General features: G+C 37.2%; 1 protein-coding gene across 1 annotated transcript; it reads left to right on the forward strand.

The window, feature by feature from the left end:
• Window positions 1-4,252: 4,252 nt before the first annotated feature.
• Window positions 4,253-7,988, forward strand: LOC126828868 (uncharacterized). Its single transcript, XM_050558944.2, has 2 exons — window positions 4,253-4,329; window positions 5,328-7,988. Exon 2 carries the CDS (start codon window positions 5,358-5,360, stop codon window positions 6,879-6,881), a length of 1,524 nt encoding a protein of 507 aa, XP_050414901.1. The 5' UTR covers window positions 4,253-4,329; window positions 5,328-5,357; the 3' UTR covers window positions 6,882-7,988.
• The last annotated feature ends 10,868 nt before the right edge of the window (window positions 7,989-18,856 follow it).

Below are 18,856 nucleotides of genomic sequence, written 5' to 3' on the forward strand. Positions count from 1 at the left end.
AGACAAAATGGCCGCCCCTCGTTCTCAAATAGCTTTAAAATATGGTATATCAAGGTTGTGGACCCTATAGAGGTCACAATTTTTATCCAATTTGTTGAAACTTGAAATGTAAGTTTATAACCCAAAGATTTCGGTTCCTTTTGATATTTGCGCATATCGAATTGTAGTTTCCTGAATTATGGCCCTTGATTGTAGGAAAAATCACTTTCTTTTTAGCTTGTTCTCTATCCATCTCTCGAAAATGTGGGCGTATTCTGCCTGGCAGCCGCTGGTTGTACCTTAGCATGGCATATATCTGTTACATTCAAACTATCAAACCAGATATTTGGCCAAACACCTAGGCATTTGGTCAAATGCCTTAATTAGCTTTTAGCCAAAATCTACCCGTCACCCATCTGTAGGTAATCTCTAGATAACTCGTAGATTAAAATCAGTCATTGACGTCATAACCTGGTTACCCAAATGTGGTAATGGTCTGCCCTAATAGCTGACGTATCTTAATGTTTTATATAAGTTAAAGGGCGCAATTAAATTTGTCTCCGATATCATACGGCGTTCCTTGAAGGACGTCCAACCACCTCGGATTAGAAGCCGGGATAGACATCATGCGGGGTTCTTAGAAAGCATAGACACAGCCTTCTCGGCTTAGAGGCTGGGATAAATACAACATGCAGTGGTCCTAGAGATCCTCACCTTTAGGCGCCTCGGCTTAGAGGTCGGGGTGATCTTCATGTAAACATGGAAAGAAGAGCTTAACTCTCGCTACAAAACACAGGCTAAGTGGTAGGAAACTTATATCTAGCTTATATTTAATGCCATGTATGTAGTTTCCTGTATATAACCTTTGTATTATGGATATTATAAAGACATATAAACATAGTTATAACAACACGGTGTTCCAGAGTTAATTGATCATGGAGTGAAAAAAATACACAACGTGAATTTCGAGACAAAGGAAAGTAGTGAAACAACATAAGTGTGACCATAGTATCACATCGATCCTTTTGAAAGCCGCGACCAGGAAAGTGTTACTACATAAGTGATTTGGCCTTTTTCTAACATGTATAAATTTAAACCCGGACGTTAAATAACGCTATCTCACACATTCATCACGTATGATTTAATTACGACAAAAGAAGAATATTATCCGCCCTCTCTTCTTACGACATGGAATTTTAACATGTTTTAAAGTGAGTTTTAGATACAGATAAATTTGTGGGGTTATGGGTTATCACATTTTATTTATTACTCCTTCACATCTTAAATGAGAATGACATTGCAAAAAAGTTGAATAATAGCATATTGCCGGCCCCATGAAATTCTAAGTCATTCTGAATGTTATTTCAAAGGAAAAACGTACCAAAAAAAAAAACCTAATTGGTATTTATGCATATCTGCAGCCTCGGTTTTTTTGCAATTAGTGACATCAAACACGACATGGGTTTTGAATACCACTATTGAAACTAGGCAGTGAACCCGTCATTTTGATTAACTGGAAAATATAGACATGGTCATTTGCGTTGCTTGGAGATCTATCACTACTACCAACACTAAATAGCGAAGAACGTGTCATTTTTTAAAAACTTTCTAAGAGAGGCAACACGCAGAAACGTCTGGACACAGCGATGTCAACAGGTCTCCATTTAACCATGCTTCTATCTGGTCGGGACATTTCAAGTCATCATTCTATACCATCTGCTTACGAACGTGATCCTGCTCGATTGAAGGAATATGTCGATCAAGTTATGACTGTTTACATGTTGTAATCCAGTAAAATTAATTCTTCGCTGGAATGTCGTTCTACACATTTACAGCAGATGATCAAGTCTACATTGTCCACATCATCACGACTGCAAATCAAGTGACTCTAGGGTTTGGCTAATCTGGATGGTATATAGATATAAAAGGTTTTCACATGGCCAACTGCAGATTTCGTCGTAGGTCACGAGATGTAATCAGGGTTAGCGCTGTTAAAACTATCGCTATTAGGAAACTTGTTTGTAAAATAGTTGTTGTCTTCAGTTTTTGCTTTACTTGACTAACAATTAAAGCACTGGCGGAAATCCAAAATTGTTAGTGCGGTAAGAAAACACTACACTAGCCTAAGGTGACGAACAATTACAGACGAAACAGGATATAGACCATCCTGGCAGCGTGACGATTTTCCAGGGAGGAGGGTGGGCAAGAAACAATGGATACGGTAATTGAATTAGTCCCATGGCATGACTTGGCATATCTATTTTGGATATTCCACGGATCTAATGACACAATTATTTAAGAAAGGGTTCTGCGCAAAGTCAACGAATTCTGTAAACAGTCACTCGAGAATCTGGGGTTTTACACGAGGCAGACTATGGCTAATATGAAAAAGATATTACAAGAAAAATGTTCTTGTATCCAATAATTAAATCTGTTATATGGAAATATATTATGTAATTGAATAAACATAAAACATTGTTACAGCAGCTTCTAGTTGCTGTTTGTATATAATACATAGCATTGCTAATTATATTGCGAATTCCAGTTCATATTACGATAATGAGGGAGTGGTGATATAATGCGAGAGGGAGAGAGAGAGAGAGGGTATACACTTGTGATTGAATCCATGACTTGTTTAGATAAAATGCGTACACTTTAGACCTCTAGTCTAGCCTCGCACATCAGGTAGCCTATAAGATCGTCGTCGAGAGTCTGAACATCCAACATTAGATTTAGCCATGTAGAATATCGTCATTTTATAGAAGAGGCCGAATCGATGAAACCGAAAAATTAAGAATTCTCATAGGACTGCATTTTGTGACACAAGCAATTATGTAATTATAAAATGAGGTCGGAAATAAAACTTACAAAGTTGAGTAATAGATCAATGTAATTGTCAAATTGCCAGCTCTTGTGACGTTACTGACCAATAACATAAACACCTTCAATAGTAGGGTGCCCCATGCAGCGAATGTGCTCGGTTCAGTGGCTTGTCTCGAAGGGATTTCGGGCTAGTCACGTGGTGCGATAACACTCAGCGCAAGCGTTTATGAGTCTATAAATAGTCATCGCACGTGAAATTCTCTACACATCTATTAACTATTACAGTCGTAAAAATCTGTGGTTGACGATTCTGAATAGCAGTAATATTTAGCTTTTTGGTTATTGCAGTAGCTTTAGAAATTACGTTCGTTAAATTGCTTTATCATTGACTATATCGTTAGGAGTACAAATAATATCTTTGAAACACTCGGGTTAGGAAAGAACATGATACTATAGCAATAGTTTCATTTTACTTGAGTTCCTTAGCATGCGTGTTTCTAAATTCAATTTCTTGTTCCAGCTTTCTGTTATGTTGCGTAAAAAAAATAGTCTTGGTTATCCCGGCTGCTCAATCGACGGAGAATGATCGGTAGACTGGTTAAGCGAGACTAATTTCAAAACAAGAGCACGTAACCTATTTATTTCTCAAAGTACCCGGATGAAATGGCCGACACTCGTAACCATTTTCAGTCTATTTTTTATCGAGGGTTAAATGGTCATAGTTTATTATTAAGTACAACATGACCGATTATTTAGTGACTATAAATTTGCGAAACTGATTTAAGGCTTGCGGTATATATAAATATTGTGGTGTAATTGTCGAGATATTTGGAGATATTTATTTATGGTGGGGCACCCTATCAATAGACCCTTAAAGCAACTTGGATTTAAACGGCAAACAAATACATTTTGACTAGAAATACACTTATAGAAATATTTAATAGTGATTAAGAGTAAAAAAAATTTCAAAGTAAACAGGTTTTGTTTCTTTTATCGGTTTTGACTATTTTAAAATTTTCAATCGAAGATATAAAATTACAAACTACAACTTATTGCAAAATGGCTTCGTTCAACAATTCTTAAGAGTTTATTAACAAAGCTGGTAACATATGGTAGCAAAATCGATTGGGATATTTTGTTCAATATCGCACGTACAACATTTACTCATATATGCAAATAAGCTCATAGATATTTCTGTACGGGGTAATAGTAAAATTACTATGCAAATTTGCACACACATACAACTCCGTTGCCATGATACCATTTTCACGTGTTTTTATAATTAGTACACACCTTTGTAAAATTGTAGTATTTACGTCTCATTAATATGTCCCTATTTCATTCCTCTCATTGACTGTGGTGATACGAGTAAATATTTACTGCGGATCAGTTTAAAAATCTGACGTATATGGGTTTTTCCATGCTATATTATATATTTAGTAATATTAATCTAGGAGTAAAGAAGATAGAAATACAGAATCCACCATTCTCCTATCAGATATATATCCATATCGATTCAACTCACAGGTATGTACATGCGAGTACAACGTTAAGTTACCTTTACCTTGTAACCAAAGTTTTTTTTTAATTTATATCGACTCATTGTGACCCCAATATTCACCTAATGAAAATCTATCGAAATCAGTTTTCTCCTACTTAACATAAATACAAAATGGCGACCAACATTCCGGTAAATGTTAAATTATCTCGAAAACCGAGCCAGATTATTAGGCACTACAAATGTAATACATTTTTAATCCCTGAACCGCATAATGTAATGCTATTGGTGCCTATCTGGTATTCGAGAGCAGATAAACCCTACAAATGTATTATACTTGTATATAAAATAAATGAAATGGGGTTTATGTGCACGCCAACGTGTACGCGGGACCTCGGTTTTTCGTCCCATCCGAACGATTAGACAACTGTCCTTGTCAGGCCCCCGTCCTGCACCACTGACAAGGGCGTACCACGCCGGGAAATCCCGATGAATTTTTCTCGGCCTACACCGGGATAGAACCCGCCAATTTTGTAAGCTTCCCGTTGCTCTATGGGCATCATTCTTGGAAGCAAGCGGGGCATTTACATAGCCGAGAAAGTGTTTGCCGATTCATAGTTGATTTCGGATACTTCTAAGCGACCATGGCACAATTTTTGTCACTGCAAGGCCGCGCAATGCGTTGTAGCAGGGCGTGCCATTTCGGGGCGGGGGGCAGGGTAGGGTGTTCCAGGTGGATTCGGGACATTCGTGAACGTTGAGTGTCAAAGAATCAAATAGGAAGCTGTAACGGAGGATACGAAAGAGTTACAACGGGTTTACCCGCCACGAAAGCTTTTGACAAACAGAAACTTCGTGGACGTGCTATAAACTACTGCCAACAATAAGAATGTGCATGAACCAAATAAGAAACAATAACGAACTTCAAAAACCGTCTACGATTTATGTACATCTTCATCAGCTCTGATATTGGTTAATGGATGAAGATCATGATTATTATCAACAAAATGTTGTTCATTTATTTCAGGTTTGATCGTCATTCGAGGAAATCGTCAAGATGGACCAATCGGAAGATCTAAACCAAATGAACATAGCAAATCATCGTTTTTTGTTTCGTAAAAAAAGCATAACTTTAGATTGGAAATGGGACATTTGTCGTGCGTTCATTCTACTGTTTTTTATTATTATTATACTTTTTCCCCTCTTTAGTCTATTGGTTCTTTGCCCTGATTGTTTCAAAGACAGCATGGTTGAGGTTGAAGCTTGGTCTAGATCAGACGTAAGGGCCTTTAAAGGCGGTAACATAGATTTGTCTTTTAACTTTATCATTAAGGATTTTAAAGAGTGTTCCTGGTTTAAAGAAACAGGAATTCCTATCACAGGAGATCATCGACACAAAATAACGACATCTAGTATTAATTTATATATATATACGTCAACACTGCATATATCGACCATAGACAAACACGATTTAGGTCATTACCAGTGTATGTGTCGTGGTGGAAATACACAAACCATAACAACGTATTTTATTGTTCGATTTGCGGCAGCAGAGACAGTCAGCAGCGTGGTGGCTATAGGTGGATTTCTAACCTTCTTGCTGCCTGGTATTTCTCACAGGGAATCTTTGGACATTTATTATACAATAGATAACAAACTGCCTTCGGAAAAATTTAATATATTCAGATGTTCGTGGATTTTATATCCCTTGATTGTATGGCAGCAGAAAACATTTTCTTTGACTTTTGATAAGATAATAGATCACTCAGACAAAATGTTGGAGATGAACATATGTCCCAGTCCAGATGGATACGGAACTTACAAGTTTTTTATACGTCGACAAATTTTTAACAAGGCGTTGAATAAATCAGAGACAAAGGAGTTTGAATATCCTACCGTGTTTAAAGTCTTGGCTGATAAATCACAGCTATATGATAACAGATTCTTTACTGTTTCGACAATTAATAATGGTCCCCTGGAATTGAATGAATCTACTGCTGGACACATTCTAGCAGAGACCAGACCTTTCGTTGTTCTTAGTGTCGTTGTTAGCATTCTCTTTTATTTATTTTTATATTACCGGGCAGAAACTATCACGAATGATTATGTCACGGATCTGTTAAATCGTCGGCTTGAAAAAAGATTTTCAAAATTTCAAAAGAAATTATTAGTTTTTTTTAACATCTCCAGCATTATGTTACGGATCGAAACCGATATACATGTAATGTTCAAATACCGTTCTGGGTTTAAACGAGATATTATTCTTATGATCATATTCATATTAAACAGATATTTCAAAATATTAGGATATCTAGGCCTAGGTTATATTGATTTGTTAACCGATTTTATACTTAGTTTGTCTGAAACAATATTATTTTTTAAAATCTTATTATTTAACAAGGTAATGATTTATACATATGGTGATCGTGTTTTAGATGACAATATGAGATCGGGAGCCTTGTGTGGAATTCCTCCCATGGATCAATTTGTTAAACTTTATGATGTTTATTTATCTTATTCTGATCGAGATATTATATTCGTTAAAGACGAAATTCTTCCTATTTTAAAGGAAAGAGGGTGACGTGTGTTTTTTAAACATCAGGATATATTGCCCGGAAGGTCAGTTTTAACTGAAAGTGAAAATGCGATTTGTTCGAGCAAGGCATTTATCGCAGTGGCTACTGACAACTATCTAAACGATTTCTGTCTAAATAACTCTGAATTAACGCCTATAAGAGATGTCGTGAACGAATCTGGTATTCCAAATACTAATTTGTTAGTTTTGATTTCACCGACTGGTGTTTGGAATAAGTATATGGTTGATAAATATCCGAAAATTATTCTAAACAATGATAGAGTTTTAAGTTTGGAAGAAAAATATAAAATTGACTTATGGCTAAAACACATTAGTACTAAATGTTGGTTCCTCAAAACTGTTGCAGTCCGATCCTTAATTTAAATCCGTCAGCTTTTCGAGTATAGAAGTCGTGGAGCAAGCTTTATTTTGTAGGTTTTGATGTTTGATGACACAAAACCAATGCTGACATTTTTTTCTGAGTATTTCGTCATAGTATGGGACGCCATTATTTGAAAGATAGCCATTTTGCCGTAATATTCCAACTTGTATATTATTTTTAACTTATTTATAACTGTATTTCCATACCCATTTATTTATTATCTTGTTTATAATCATTTATAGCTATGTTGTCATGCATTATTGATAGGTATTAAATTATGTCTTATATATTAATTTTAACATATAGATATGGGGTAATATAGGACTAGTCTTTTCCTCAGTCAGCTTTCAGTGAATAACATACTGTTTATAAAAAAACATCGATTGTAAATATATATTATGGATATATCTTTGAGGAATAAATTATATTTAAAATAAAAACAACCCCAAATCCGAAAGCTTCTTTGCGCAACCTGTTTTGGTGTCTTACTTGAAAGTGATTCTTATGATGACAGTGACATTGTATTCTGAATATATTATTCGACTATATCTTATTCAGATTAAGATATTTCACGGTAGAGATATATTAAAAGAGACATACTAAGTGACGAACGTGGGAGGTGTTCGTGTTATAAGAGGACATTTCCTATCGATAATCAGCATTCATCGACATTCCCTTCCGGAGTTATCCCATTGCCAACACTCCCCGTGAGTACTATACAGGCTTCCATTTTTAACGGTTTATGTCAAATTGTTTTTGAGGGCATACTTTCGATAAGATAATTTTTAACTGTTTATTCTGCTTCATTTAATAAAATCTAAATGTTTCTTTGTGTCTATGAAAGAAGTAAAAGGGGCTAGAACCACATTACAAAATAGTATACATATGGCGGTCATTCAAGGCAGAGATCTATACCCAAAGTAGATAGATTACTGGGTGCAGAATGTGTTTCCCAGCTGATGAGCTGTGTTCGAGCACGTTCCTTTTTTTACAATTGCCATATTGATTTGAGGGGATCCTATTGTACGCCGATACTGTGGTCATTTCAGGCTAAACATAATGTATTTCTTTCTTTTAATGAATGTTGAAAACGGTCCCCACCCAATGAGCAGGGGCCTCCAGAAAACAAGAGTTATGCTACGGGATGTGAAATGAAACTAAATAAGATGAATTATAACACATGACACAATTATATGGAATACAAGTTACTTGAAGGATTTATTTTAGCGACGTTTTGACGAGGGTTCTCCCATCTTGATAAGAATTGGCCCTGGCACTGCAAGAGGAGTGGGTCAGATTGCCCAAATCGTGATTGGACGGTTGATTAGGAGCATGCCACGACGAATTGCTGAATGTCTGAGGATTGGTGGAGCAATTACTCATTATTAAGACAAAACTCAAAAACGTCCATTTGCACTTTTGACAGTGTATCTCTTTGCGAGTGGGGGGTGGATGGCCGAATGGTTAGCACGCGCGCGCTGTATCATACGGTCTGTCATGGGTCAACTGGCGTGGTTTCGATTGCCTGTCCAGCCTCGTGGATTTTCTCCGGGTTCTCCGGTTTCCTCCCACTGCTAAGACTTAAGAAGGAATTGGATAATTATCTACCATTTTGAAGCTGAACATGCCAAAACAAGCGCTATGGATTGATTAAGGGGCAGTTGAACATAAACATCCGGATTGGCATGCATGCACATTATAAACGCGAGAAAAAACGCCCATCAATACCCGGGATTCTCGAAACAGGGGCATCCTTTATTCTGCCGATTACCGTTGGTGTAGGTTTCCCATCTATCGTGAAAAATCCCCGTCCACTTGTTGGGTTTCAATTAAACATCTGATTATACCTCTATTAGTAAGTGCAGGGGGGGGGGGCGGCACCACACAAAATTTACACAAAAACAAATACCCGGACAAGACATCATACTCAGAAAAACACAAACAGACAAACAATTCAAAAAAAGTGAATGGATCCGGGGGCTAGCCGTAAGCGTCAACTGCGCTGTACAGTCCCGGGTCTGTAGTGACACAGACTTCACTCAAATTTGAAAACAATAAGGAATGCAACCCAAAGAAACTATTGTATCACGTAAACTACAGAGAAATAAATAGCAAGCACAGATGTGATATAAATTAATGGTTGGGGCGGGGCCGAATGGTTTAACGCGTGTGCATTGTGTCATAAGTCTGTCACTAAGTTAAATGACATGGGTTCGATCGCGTGTTCGATCCCTGCATTTGCCAAAAGTTCATCAGGATTTTCCGACGTGGTTTACCCTTGTCAGTGCTGCATGACTGAGCGCCTGATACGGACAGCTGTTTAGTCGTTCGGATGGAACGAACAACCGAGGTCGCGTATATACATTGGCATGCACGTAAAAGATCCCTTGTCAGTTGGAATTCCCGGGCAAAATTTCCCTCATAGCACCATGTCCGTCTTCATTAGCCCAGCATAGGAGCAGAACAGTAATATATTTCATTACATTGTATCTGAAATGAGTTGATTCTGTTTAATGGATGTGTGCCGCGGTGACTCAGCGAGTTAGACGTTGGCTATAACTAACCAGGAGATCCGGGGTTCAATCCCGATGTTGGGCGAGAACGCCCCCGGGTTGCCCGGACAACAGTTGAGCGAGAGAGAGAGAGAGAGAGAGGGGGGTATGGACAACTGGACACAAACTAGGTCATTTCAGGACTAACATATGGTTTAATTTTATTTCAATAATTCGCTTCCGCGTAGGGGTCTTTAGCAGTGGGAGGACCCAGAGAAAACCAACGAGGTTGGACAGTCGACCCTACTCCTTGTCAACGGGACAACAGTTGAGACATGCTATCCGAACAAAATGTTCCTCACAGCACACTGTATGTCCATCTTCATTAACCCGATCGGTGTAGAACAGTAGGACGTTAAACTCCGTTTTATTTCCATTATATGACAAATGAAATGAAATGAAATGGGGTGTAACGTCCTACTATCCAGCATAAAGAAAGTCAAAAGTCCCTTGTACATATTGCCGCTCTACGGAAGCCCCAATATGGCAACATAGAACGGACTATATGGAAAATAAGCGTAACCATTTACTGACGTAGAAATAACCAGTAGCAACGCAACTGTGAAACGTGTCCATGTTTGATGTCATTGTTATAATACATTATCACTGATTAACCAAATCGAGGTGAAAGACAGTTTACTTTAATAAATGCGTCTTTTGTGTAGCTCCCGGTGTTGGCCGAGAAGTTCATCGGGATTTGGGTTTCCCTTGTCAGTGGTGCCGGATGGAGGACCTGATAAGTACAGCTGTATAGTCGTTCGGATGGGGAAAAGCCAAGGGGAACCATGCCGGAAAATCCCGATAAACTTTCTCGGTCAACGCCGGGATCGAATACGGGGCATCCAGACTAGCGAGCCAACGCCCCACTAACTAAACCACCGTCGCCCCCACCTACATGGTAATAATGTCTTAAAATCGAGGAGACACATTATGGTACATTTGATTTCCTACATGGTAATTTCTCAAAAACTAGACAAATTATGGTAAATTCATCTCCTACAAGATAATATCTAAAAAACAACGGCGTTTCCTCTTACTCTTCGACGAATTCCAACTGCTGGGGATCTTTTAAGTGCACGCCAATCTGTATACGAAACCTCGGTTTTTCATCGCACCCAAACGACTATCCGCTTTTCCTTCAGCAGGTATAATACTGTGTATTTTACTCTCTTCAAACGAGACGTGGTAATCTTTAAAATAATTTAGAGCTTCTGATAAACCAATGGGAGAACATTCTCGATCAAGGACACTCCATTTCCGAGGTAAACACACTGATGGCCATTATCGTAGGGCATTCTTCAAACTCTCAATGAACTGTTTCCGGTATTTGTCGTCAAAGTAGATTTTTTATGCGTGAACGTTATGCATAGAATATTTGGTTGTATATTATGGTAAATTGACCGCCTACAATGGTAATATCTCAAAATCGGACAATTTATAGTAAATTCATCTCTTCTATGGTAATTTCTAACAATCGAGACAAAATTACAGTAAATTGATTTCCTACAACGTAATGTCTAAAAATGGAGCAAATTTACCAAAAAATGACTTCCGAAATGGGATTATCTGAAAATCGAGACAATTTACAGTAAATTGACTTCCTACTTGGTAATATCTCAAAATGGCGACAAATTATCATAAATTGATTTCTTGCAGGGGATTATCTTAAAATTATGAACAGGACCAAATGTACTAGAGAAATTCTAGTCATGTTCTTGAAACATTTAATCATTTGAATTAACACGTGTTTACACTTAATATGCTTATATTTATTTCATCAAGAACAGTGGCGGTTATTTATGTTATTGGTCCCAGGAGTTATTGGTATTGTTTGGCATTATATAGAAATAATATTGGATATTTAATGTTACATTGGTTATGCTATTCATGTTAAATCATGTGACTGGAACTGGAAAGTGTGGAAATTACAACAACAAGACACAAAGCTAGGGGTCACGTACTATTACACTGCTAGAAGCCGCGTACTATTACACTGCTAGAAGCTGCGTGCTATTGAACTTTTATAAGAGTAATAGCCCACGGTCTCTCTAAATTTGGCTCGGTTATAAACACATTAATTTCCTTAATAAGTCAGGGACTAATTTATATAACAGTTATTACATCTCTCATTTGTTACTTTTATTAATTTCAAATATCGTCATCCTGAACAAGTAGGCTCGTCGTTTGTACTACTCCCGTTTTCCATTTGACCAGATAGTTATCCAGGTATTAAAGTTGCAATTTCATATTTTTGCGTTATATTTTTAAAATTTATTAAAATAAAGCCTTAAAATAGTTGGTATCTATAAACAGTCCTACCTTGTTAAAGAATAATCCTATTAATCCTATAATTCACTATTGCCAGTTGAGAAATTGGCAAAAATATCATTTTCCTCTTAAAATTCAAACGTTTGCAGTTAGCCACTCCATGGTGGAGAATAGAAAACAAGGGAGGTAATTGGGAGGTAACTGTGTTATTATTTCCGGTGTAAATGAGTTTTAAGTGTGAGAATGACACCTATGATCGTATAATAGTGAGTTGACAACCTATTGAGCAAAAGACATAGAAATAATTGTGTTTTGACTTTCTTAGAAAATATGAAATTGTAACTTTAAATGAATTAAGTGAACTGTGTATCACGAAAGAAGATGGGAAATAGAGCTGGGTATCAGTGTTTTAAAACGAGCACAGAGCTGGGAGTTGAAAACAAAACGCTTTTCACATTGTGTTAAATCAACCATCAAGTAGAATTTCTTGTTTTCATCGGCTCATTAATCACTGATGTAGAAACCATCAATCATTCATCTAAATATTGATCATCCTTATAGTCCAGAAGCTCAGTGCGGAGGGGTGTCCATCAAATGGGCACAAAACCAGACCCAACTTTTGTATAGTAAACTTTCGCGTAGAATACGATGCCGAGTGGTAACCAGTCCGCCGTTGGGGCGTTTTCGAGATATTCGGGGTCAAAGGTCAAATGAGTTCATTTGCACTGAAAGTGAATGCGCAGCCATTCTTGTATCATGAAAATAAGCTGAAAATGATCGAAAGTAATCACCCTTTCAATAAAAATGTAAACTTGCTAAATTCAACTTTGTTCTTTGTGACCCCGGAGGTAAAAAGGTGAAATTTTCCTTTTTAGCACTAGGAAGATTTAAAGCAATAAATGTCAGCGTAAAATATAAAAAAACTAAAGAGAAACCTGTTCTAATTAATAATAGGAACATTTAAAATTTTTCTTTGGGTGGTCATAGCACCATACGTTTACTTTGGAAGACCCTGTTTCATTAACTGTGGTAGTTTATTCCACAGAAATGGCCCAGCATTGGTAACAGACGGTTTTCCAATTTGTAAGTTAATAGATTTTAGAAGGTATTATACCGCGTGGTCCCCCCTTGTCAGCCGTGCAGGACGGAGGGCATGGCAAGAGACTACGTATAGTCGTTCTGATGTGAAGAAAGACCGAGGGTTCGTGTACACATTGGCGTGTACGTAAAAGATCCCGTGACAGTAGAATTCAAAAAAGAAGAGTATATATATATATATACTACGGTTTCGGCACTACCGTAGTCGTGTTGATGTAGAATAAAAGGTTAACAATGCTTAAAGGGACTATGCCGATTTCAAGAGAGTCTCAGAAATAAAAGTCGGAGTACGTATAAAATTTAAGCGCCTCTCAAAATTCCAGCTCAAAATATTCAGTCGTTTGGACGTGAACGTCAAAACTGCTTATCCGGATACGTAACCCTTTTAAGATTTCGGGTCAGTTTTTTCGTTGGGTGACTTGGTAATCGATTCCCGTTCCTTGAGAGGTCTGTATAGTGAATGACCCATGTGCTCTATACTTGATAACGAAAGGTAATTTTCACCTACACATTATTTTTATAAAATAAAAGTCTGGTTTTATCAAGACACCGCATAATACAGCTTGGGACACCGGTCTACATTTCCAGATGAAGACTGACGGGTTTGAGTTGTTTCAAAACTTATCACAAATATTGAGTTAGTTGCTCGACCTTTAGCTAGATGATTTTAAGGGATTTTAACACAAAATTAAGCAGTTTTATTCTTCAAAAAATATCGGGATTAGCCCTTTAAAGAAAGTACAACTTAAATTAATGACACCCATTAATGTTCTTCCCCCATTAATAAAACCTATCATTAATTGTAGCTGGCATGACTCCGTCATATTTCTGTGACCCGGTTTAAAACCCCTTGATTCCGATATTAGACAGAAATATTCTCAAAACTATCGATCTGTGTTGAATTTGATCCTTCTTTCTAAATTTCTGGACGAAGCAGTAAAATTAATCTTTGCATTCGGATATAAACATGGAATATAGAGTCTTGAATTATCTTGTCAATTATCACATGTGTCAACAGAGCAACAATATAACCGGTACTTACTTTAAGTGGTTCCAATTACATATATACTGATTACAAGGAACCAAAAGCACTGTGGACAATTCAGTATCCTCGACTGAGTCGGTGTTACAATGTTTATTGTTCTGTACCATGCACCGAAAACAGATTGGACATTTTCGCCCCCCCCCCCCCTCTTACATTAAGCACTACTCCTTCCTGACCTAAATCAATCAATCTTGAATGTAAAATCATGGTTGAACTCATGAAATCATCAAGGCCATATTTCCAGAATTGGGAATGATGGCAGATTTGAGTTCGCATACCTAAGCCGATCTTTGTGAACCGATGCCCTGTGAAATCGTTTACGTTCATGCACTACCAGGTGATATGACTGTTTTGAAGCGGATTCCGCGGTGTTTAGACATCTTTGTATCAACCAAGAGCACAAAATCTATTAAAATATCAAACGGACTGACGCGATCAATTGTTCACTACTAAATGAGATGAACCCATAGTGGAAATGTTCGATCAAATTTCTCCAATCCGTACCTCCTCTTCCCATAACATTTATTAATCATGTGTACTTAATTTATTAATCATGAATTACTTAAAATAATTCGTAGTCCCACGCCAGATTAGTTTGAGAGGAGTTATTTCCCTTACAACAAATGGTTGTATCTCTTACATTGATCAAATAAAATGTCCGTTTTATACTGTTATAATACTGTTTAAAGTGAACAAGCACGCCCGACTAGTAGGGTCTATATTGATACGGGCCAAACTTTTGGTGAGTAAGACGCTGGCTCGCTAACCTGGAAACCCCGTATACAAGACATGGGAGAGAGAGACAGAGAGATAGATAGATGGGTTTAACGTCCACTTGACACAAAATAGGTCATTTCGGTACAAACATATGGTTCTGTTTTATTTCAATAATTCGCCTGCGCGTAGGGGTCTTTTAGCAGTGGGAGGAAACCGGAGGACCCGAAGAAAACCCATGAGGTTGGACAGGCGACCCTACTCCTTGTCACGCACACTAACTAGGTCATTTCGGTACAAACTTATGATTCAATTTTATTTCAATAATTCGCTTGCGCGTAGGGGTCTTTTAGCAGTGGGAGGAAACCGGAGGACCCGAAGAAAACCCATGAGGTTGGACAGACGAACCTACTCCTTGTCACGCACAACCGGGGAATCGAAACCACGCGAGTTGACTCGATGACCGACCTTACGATAAAACTCACACGCGCTAACCATTCAGCCATCCGACCCCCGAGTGCAATCCCGGTGTTGACCGAGAAAGTTCATCGGGCTCGTGGTTCCTCCTTGCCAGTGGTGCAGGATGAATGGCATGGAAAGAGAAAACGTATAGTCGTTCGGATGGTACGAACAACCGAAGGCCCGTGTACACATTGACGTGCAAACCGTAATAGTCTGAATTCGAAATAAGAGTCGGTCGTAGTGTCGCTGTCCGGGCAAAATTTCCCTCATAGCACACTGTATGGCGTATAATCGTCTTCATTAGCCCAGTCGATACAAAATAGTAGGACGTTAAACCCCATTTAATTTCCACACAAACTATTTCTTGTATCAAATACTGCGTTAGTCTGATGTATATTCAGACATCACAAGAGGGAATGAGATTAAAATTCCCCAGATTACAAAATCATTGTTGGGGCAATGAAACCACCCGAATCAATAACACGTTTTATACTACACTAAACGACGAAAGCCGAAAACTTCTGCTATTTGAAAACCCATAATGTAAGACTATCCTGGCAGAGTCACGATTTTCCAGACAGGATGAAGGGTAAGACCCTGCCCCCCCTACACACATACCTGAAACTTTTCAATTAGTTATCCAGAAATTATGTTCTCGAATTAATACCATGGCATTTTTTGGCATATCTTTTTGAACCTTTGGAGGATCATAATATCTAATGCCATAAACATGATACATTTTATTTTAGAAAGTATAGATTTTTCTGCGCAACGTCAATGGAATCCATAAAGCAACCACTCCAAACTTCGGATGTTTTACACGAGACAGACTGCTTAATACGAAGAAGATATTACAAGACAAATATTTTGTATCCAATAAACAAATTTATTACAGACAATGTAGAGATGGAAATATACAATACAATGCAATCAATTAATTGTTTCTTGTAATTTTTACTTAAATCTAGACTGGTATTGAAACTATAGGAAAAATGAAAAACTCGGGTATAAATATTGTGTTGTTGGGGGTAATGACAACATAAATATTATTTAGTGTTTATTTAAACCAGGAACAGTTACACTCACAATCTTAAACTAAAACAATGAAAACAAAACACTTCATGATCTCCCCTTGAGTCCTGGGCCCTGTTTCTCGAAATTTTAACTAAAGATAAAATCCAAATTTTAGTAGATACTTCAATTTTGATTGGCTAAGCACTAAAATCAATCTAATATTATCCAATCAAATTACTAAAATTTGGATTTTATCTCAGTTAAAATTTCGTGAAACAGGCCCCTGGTCCCGAGTTCACTAAACATTCTCAGACATAAGTTAAGAATTTACTCAAAATTTGTCTCCTTATTTTAACTAAATATAGCCCTTTATAAAACTTTTGTTGTTTTAAAGGAGCTAAGTCGCTAATATTTGAGTCCTAGAAATTGACACAAATGGGTCGCAACCCATACAATGATGTAATATGAATGTATATAAATTGATTTACATTCAATCGTTTCCGTTTTTACTGTAATTTTTAATCAGTTAGGTTCGGCGAAATACGCCAGTATTCTCAATCGAATTTCAATCTTTAGCTTCTGGTTATTCGAGTCTACGCCGGTAGTATTTATTGACATGACTTGTGGAATATGCCTAACCTCGTTTTTCGAGTCCCTTATTACAAAAGGCGCTGAAACGCATTATGGTACACGATTCGTGTACCAATTGTAAAATGTTTATTTTGTCTTAAATATTGGATATCAGAAGCCCATCTTTCCCGGTAAGATCACAACATCAATGTTGATTTAAACCGACAAATAAAATAAAAGATTTTGGATGATATTGAGTTAGAGACTTGGCTACTTTAATTTATCAAATATATCAATAAGAAACTATGTGCAAAGTTTTGTGTTTCTGGATGAAAGATATTCCTTATAAACAGTGATTAAAAATTGAGTAAATTCTCAACTTAAGTCTGAGAATGCTTTGTGAACTTGGGGCCAAGTCTCAGGCTGTTATATAAATATCAAGAAGAATTAGCATTAAATAATTGGCGGTGGGTGAGGAGGGGGCGGGGGTGCGCAGACTGCAAAATAGTAAGTGAATCATAGAAAACGGGTTATATCTATGGTCTTGGATGTCAATCAGAATGAATCTACTGCTGGTGTTGATTCTCCGTTGCAGGCCCTTTACCAATATTCCTTATTCAGGAAGCTTCCAATGTGAAATCATGGCTTAGGTTAGATTATGTCCGACATGTCTGCGTTAATCGAGAAGGTGACGGGCACTCATGGAAACTATAACGACCAAAGGAATAAAACTCCAGACTTCATTTGTTATCGAGGCAATGGTACTTCACAATCAGCAATGTCAATGTCTATTTTTTTGTCAAGACTTAAAAAGACTGGTAACGTCACAGAGAATCAGTAATTTGACAGACATTTTCAATATATCAATTTTTCGTGATCTAACTTGGATCTATTATAGCAAGTACGGCCAGCTCTTTATCTGAATCTCCCATAGTGCATCTTTAACCATGTTCTATAGCGAGGACATTATAGTCATCATCAATTTGTCTTAGCCATAAACCAATTTCATATTTCTCGTCATCGTGTAAAACGGTTTCACTGGCAATAGCAATTATTGTATGTTTATCAAATATATGCTCATTCCAAGCACAAGTCGGGGAAATCAAAATTAGCAGATTGCTATCTGGAATATCAGATTTGTTCACGACATTTTTTAAAAGCGATAATTCGAAGTTATTTCGACTGTAGTCTTTCAGATAGCTGCCTGTAACAACTGCGATAAAAGCCTTGCTCGAACAAATCGCATTTTCACATTCAGTTAAAACTGACTTTCCGGGCAATACATCGTGATGTCGAAAAAATACCCGCAACCCAATTTTCTGTAAAACTGGCAGAATTTCGTCTTTAACGAATGAAATATCTCGATCAGAATATGATATACAATCTGATCCGTGGGAGGAATTCCACCTAATGCTTCCGATTCACGATTGTCACATGGAACTAGTTCATAATAGATAAAAGTCAATACCTGGTTCAGAAATATAAAGTAAAAGACATATGCTATACCAATATATAAAAGACATTCCCGTAATGTAATGTTCGTCACATACACGTGTAAGATGCCTAAAACTGCAATAATTAAAATATGAAATTTTGTTATTTTGTATTCACAGTATACATCACACGTATGGTATACTATTACACTTGCGAAATGAGTATTTCGGGGTTCAGGCAACTGGTAATAAGCGAATAACAACAAAGAAATCATATTTGACTCCAATAATGCCATGACGAAAGCCACAAATCCGATAGCTACAGTAACGATAAAATCAATAATCAACAAATATCTTGTCTCTGCTAGAATAAATCCAGCAGTAGATTCATTCAATTTCAGGGGTCCATTATTAATTGTCGAAACAGTAAAAAATATGTTATC

The sequence above is a fragment of the Patella vulgata genome, chromosome 7 (genome assembly GCF_932274485.2).
Source record: "Patella vulgata chromosome 7, xgPatVulg1.2, whole genome shotgun sequence".
NCBI classification, from domain to species: Eukaryota; Metazoa; Mollusca; class Gastropoda; family Patellidae; genus Patella; species Patella vulgata.

Coding starts and splice junctions, on each gene's coding strand:
- LOC126828868 (XM_050558944.2), top strand. CDS start 5,358: ATGGACCAATCGGAAGATCTAAACCAAATGAACATAGCAAATCATCGT.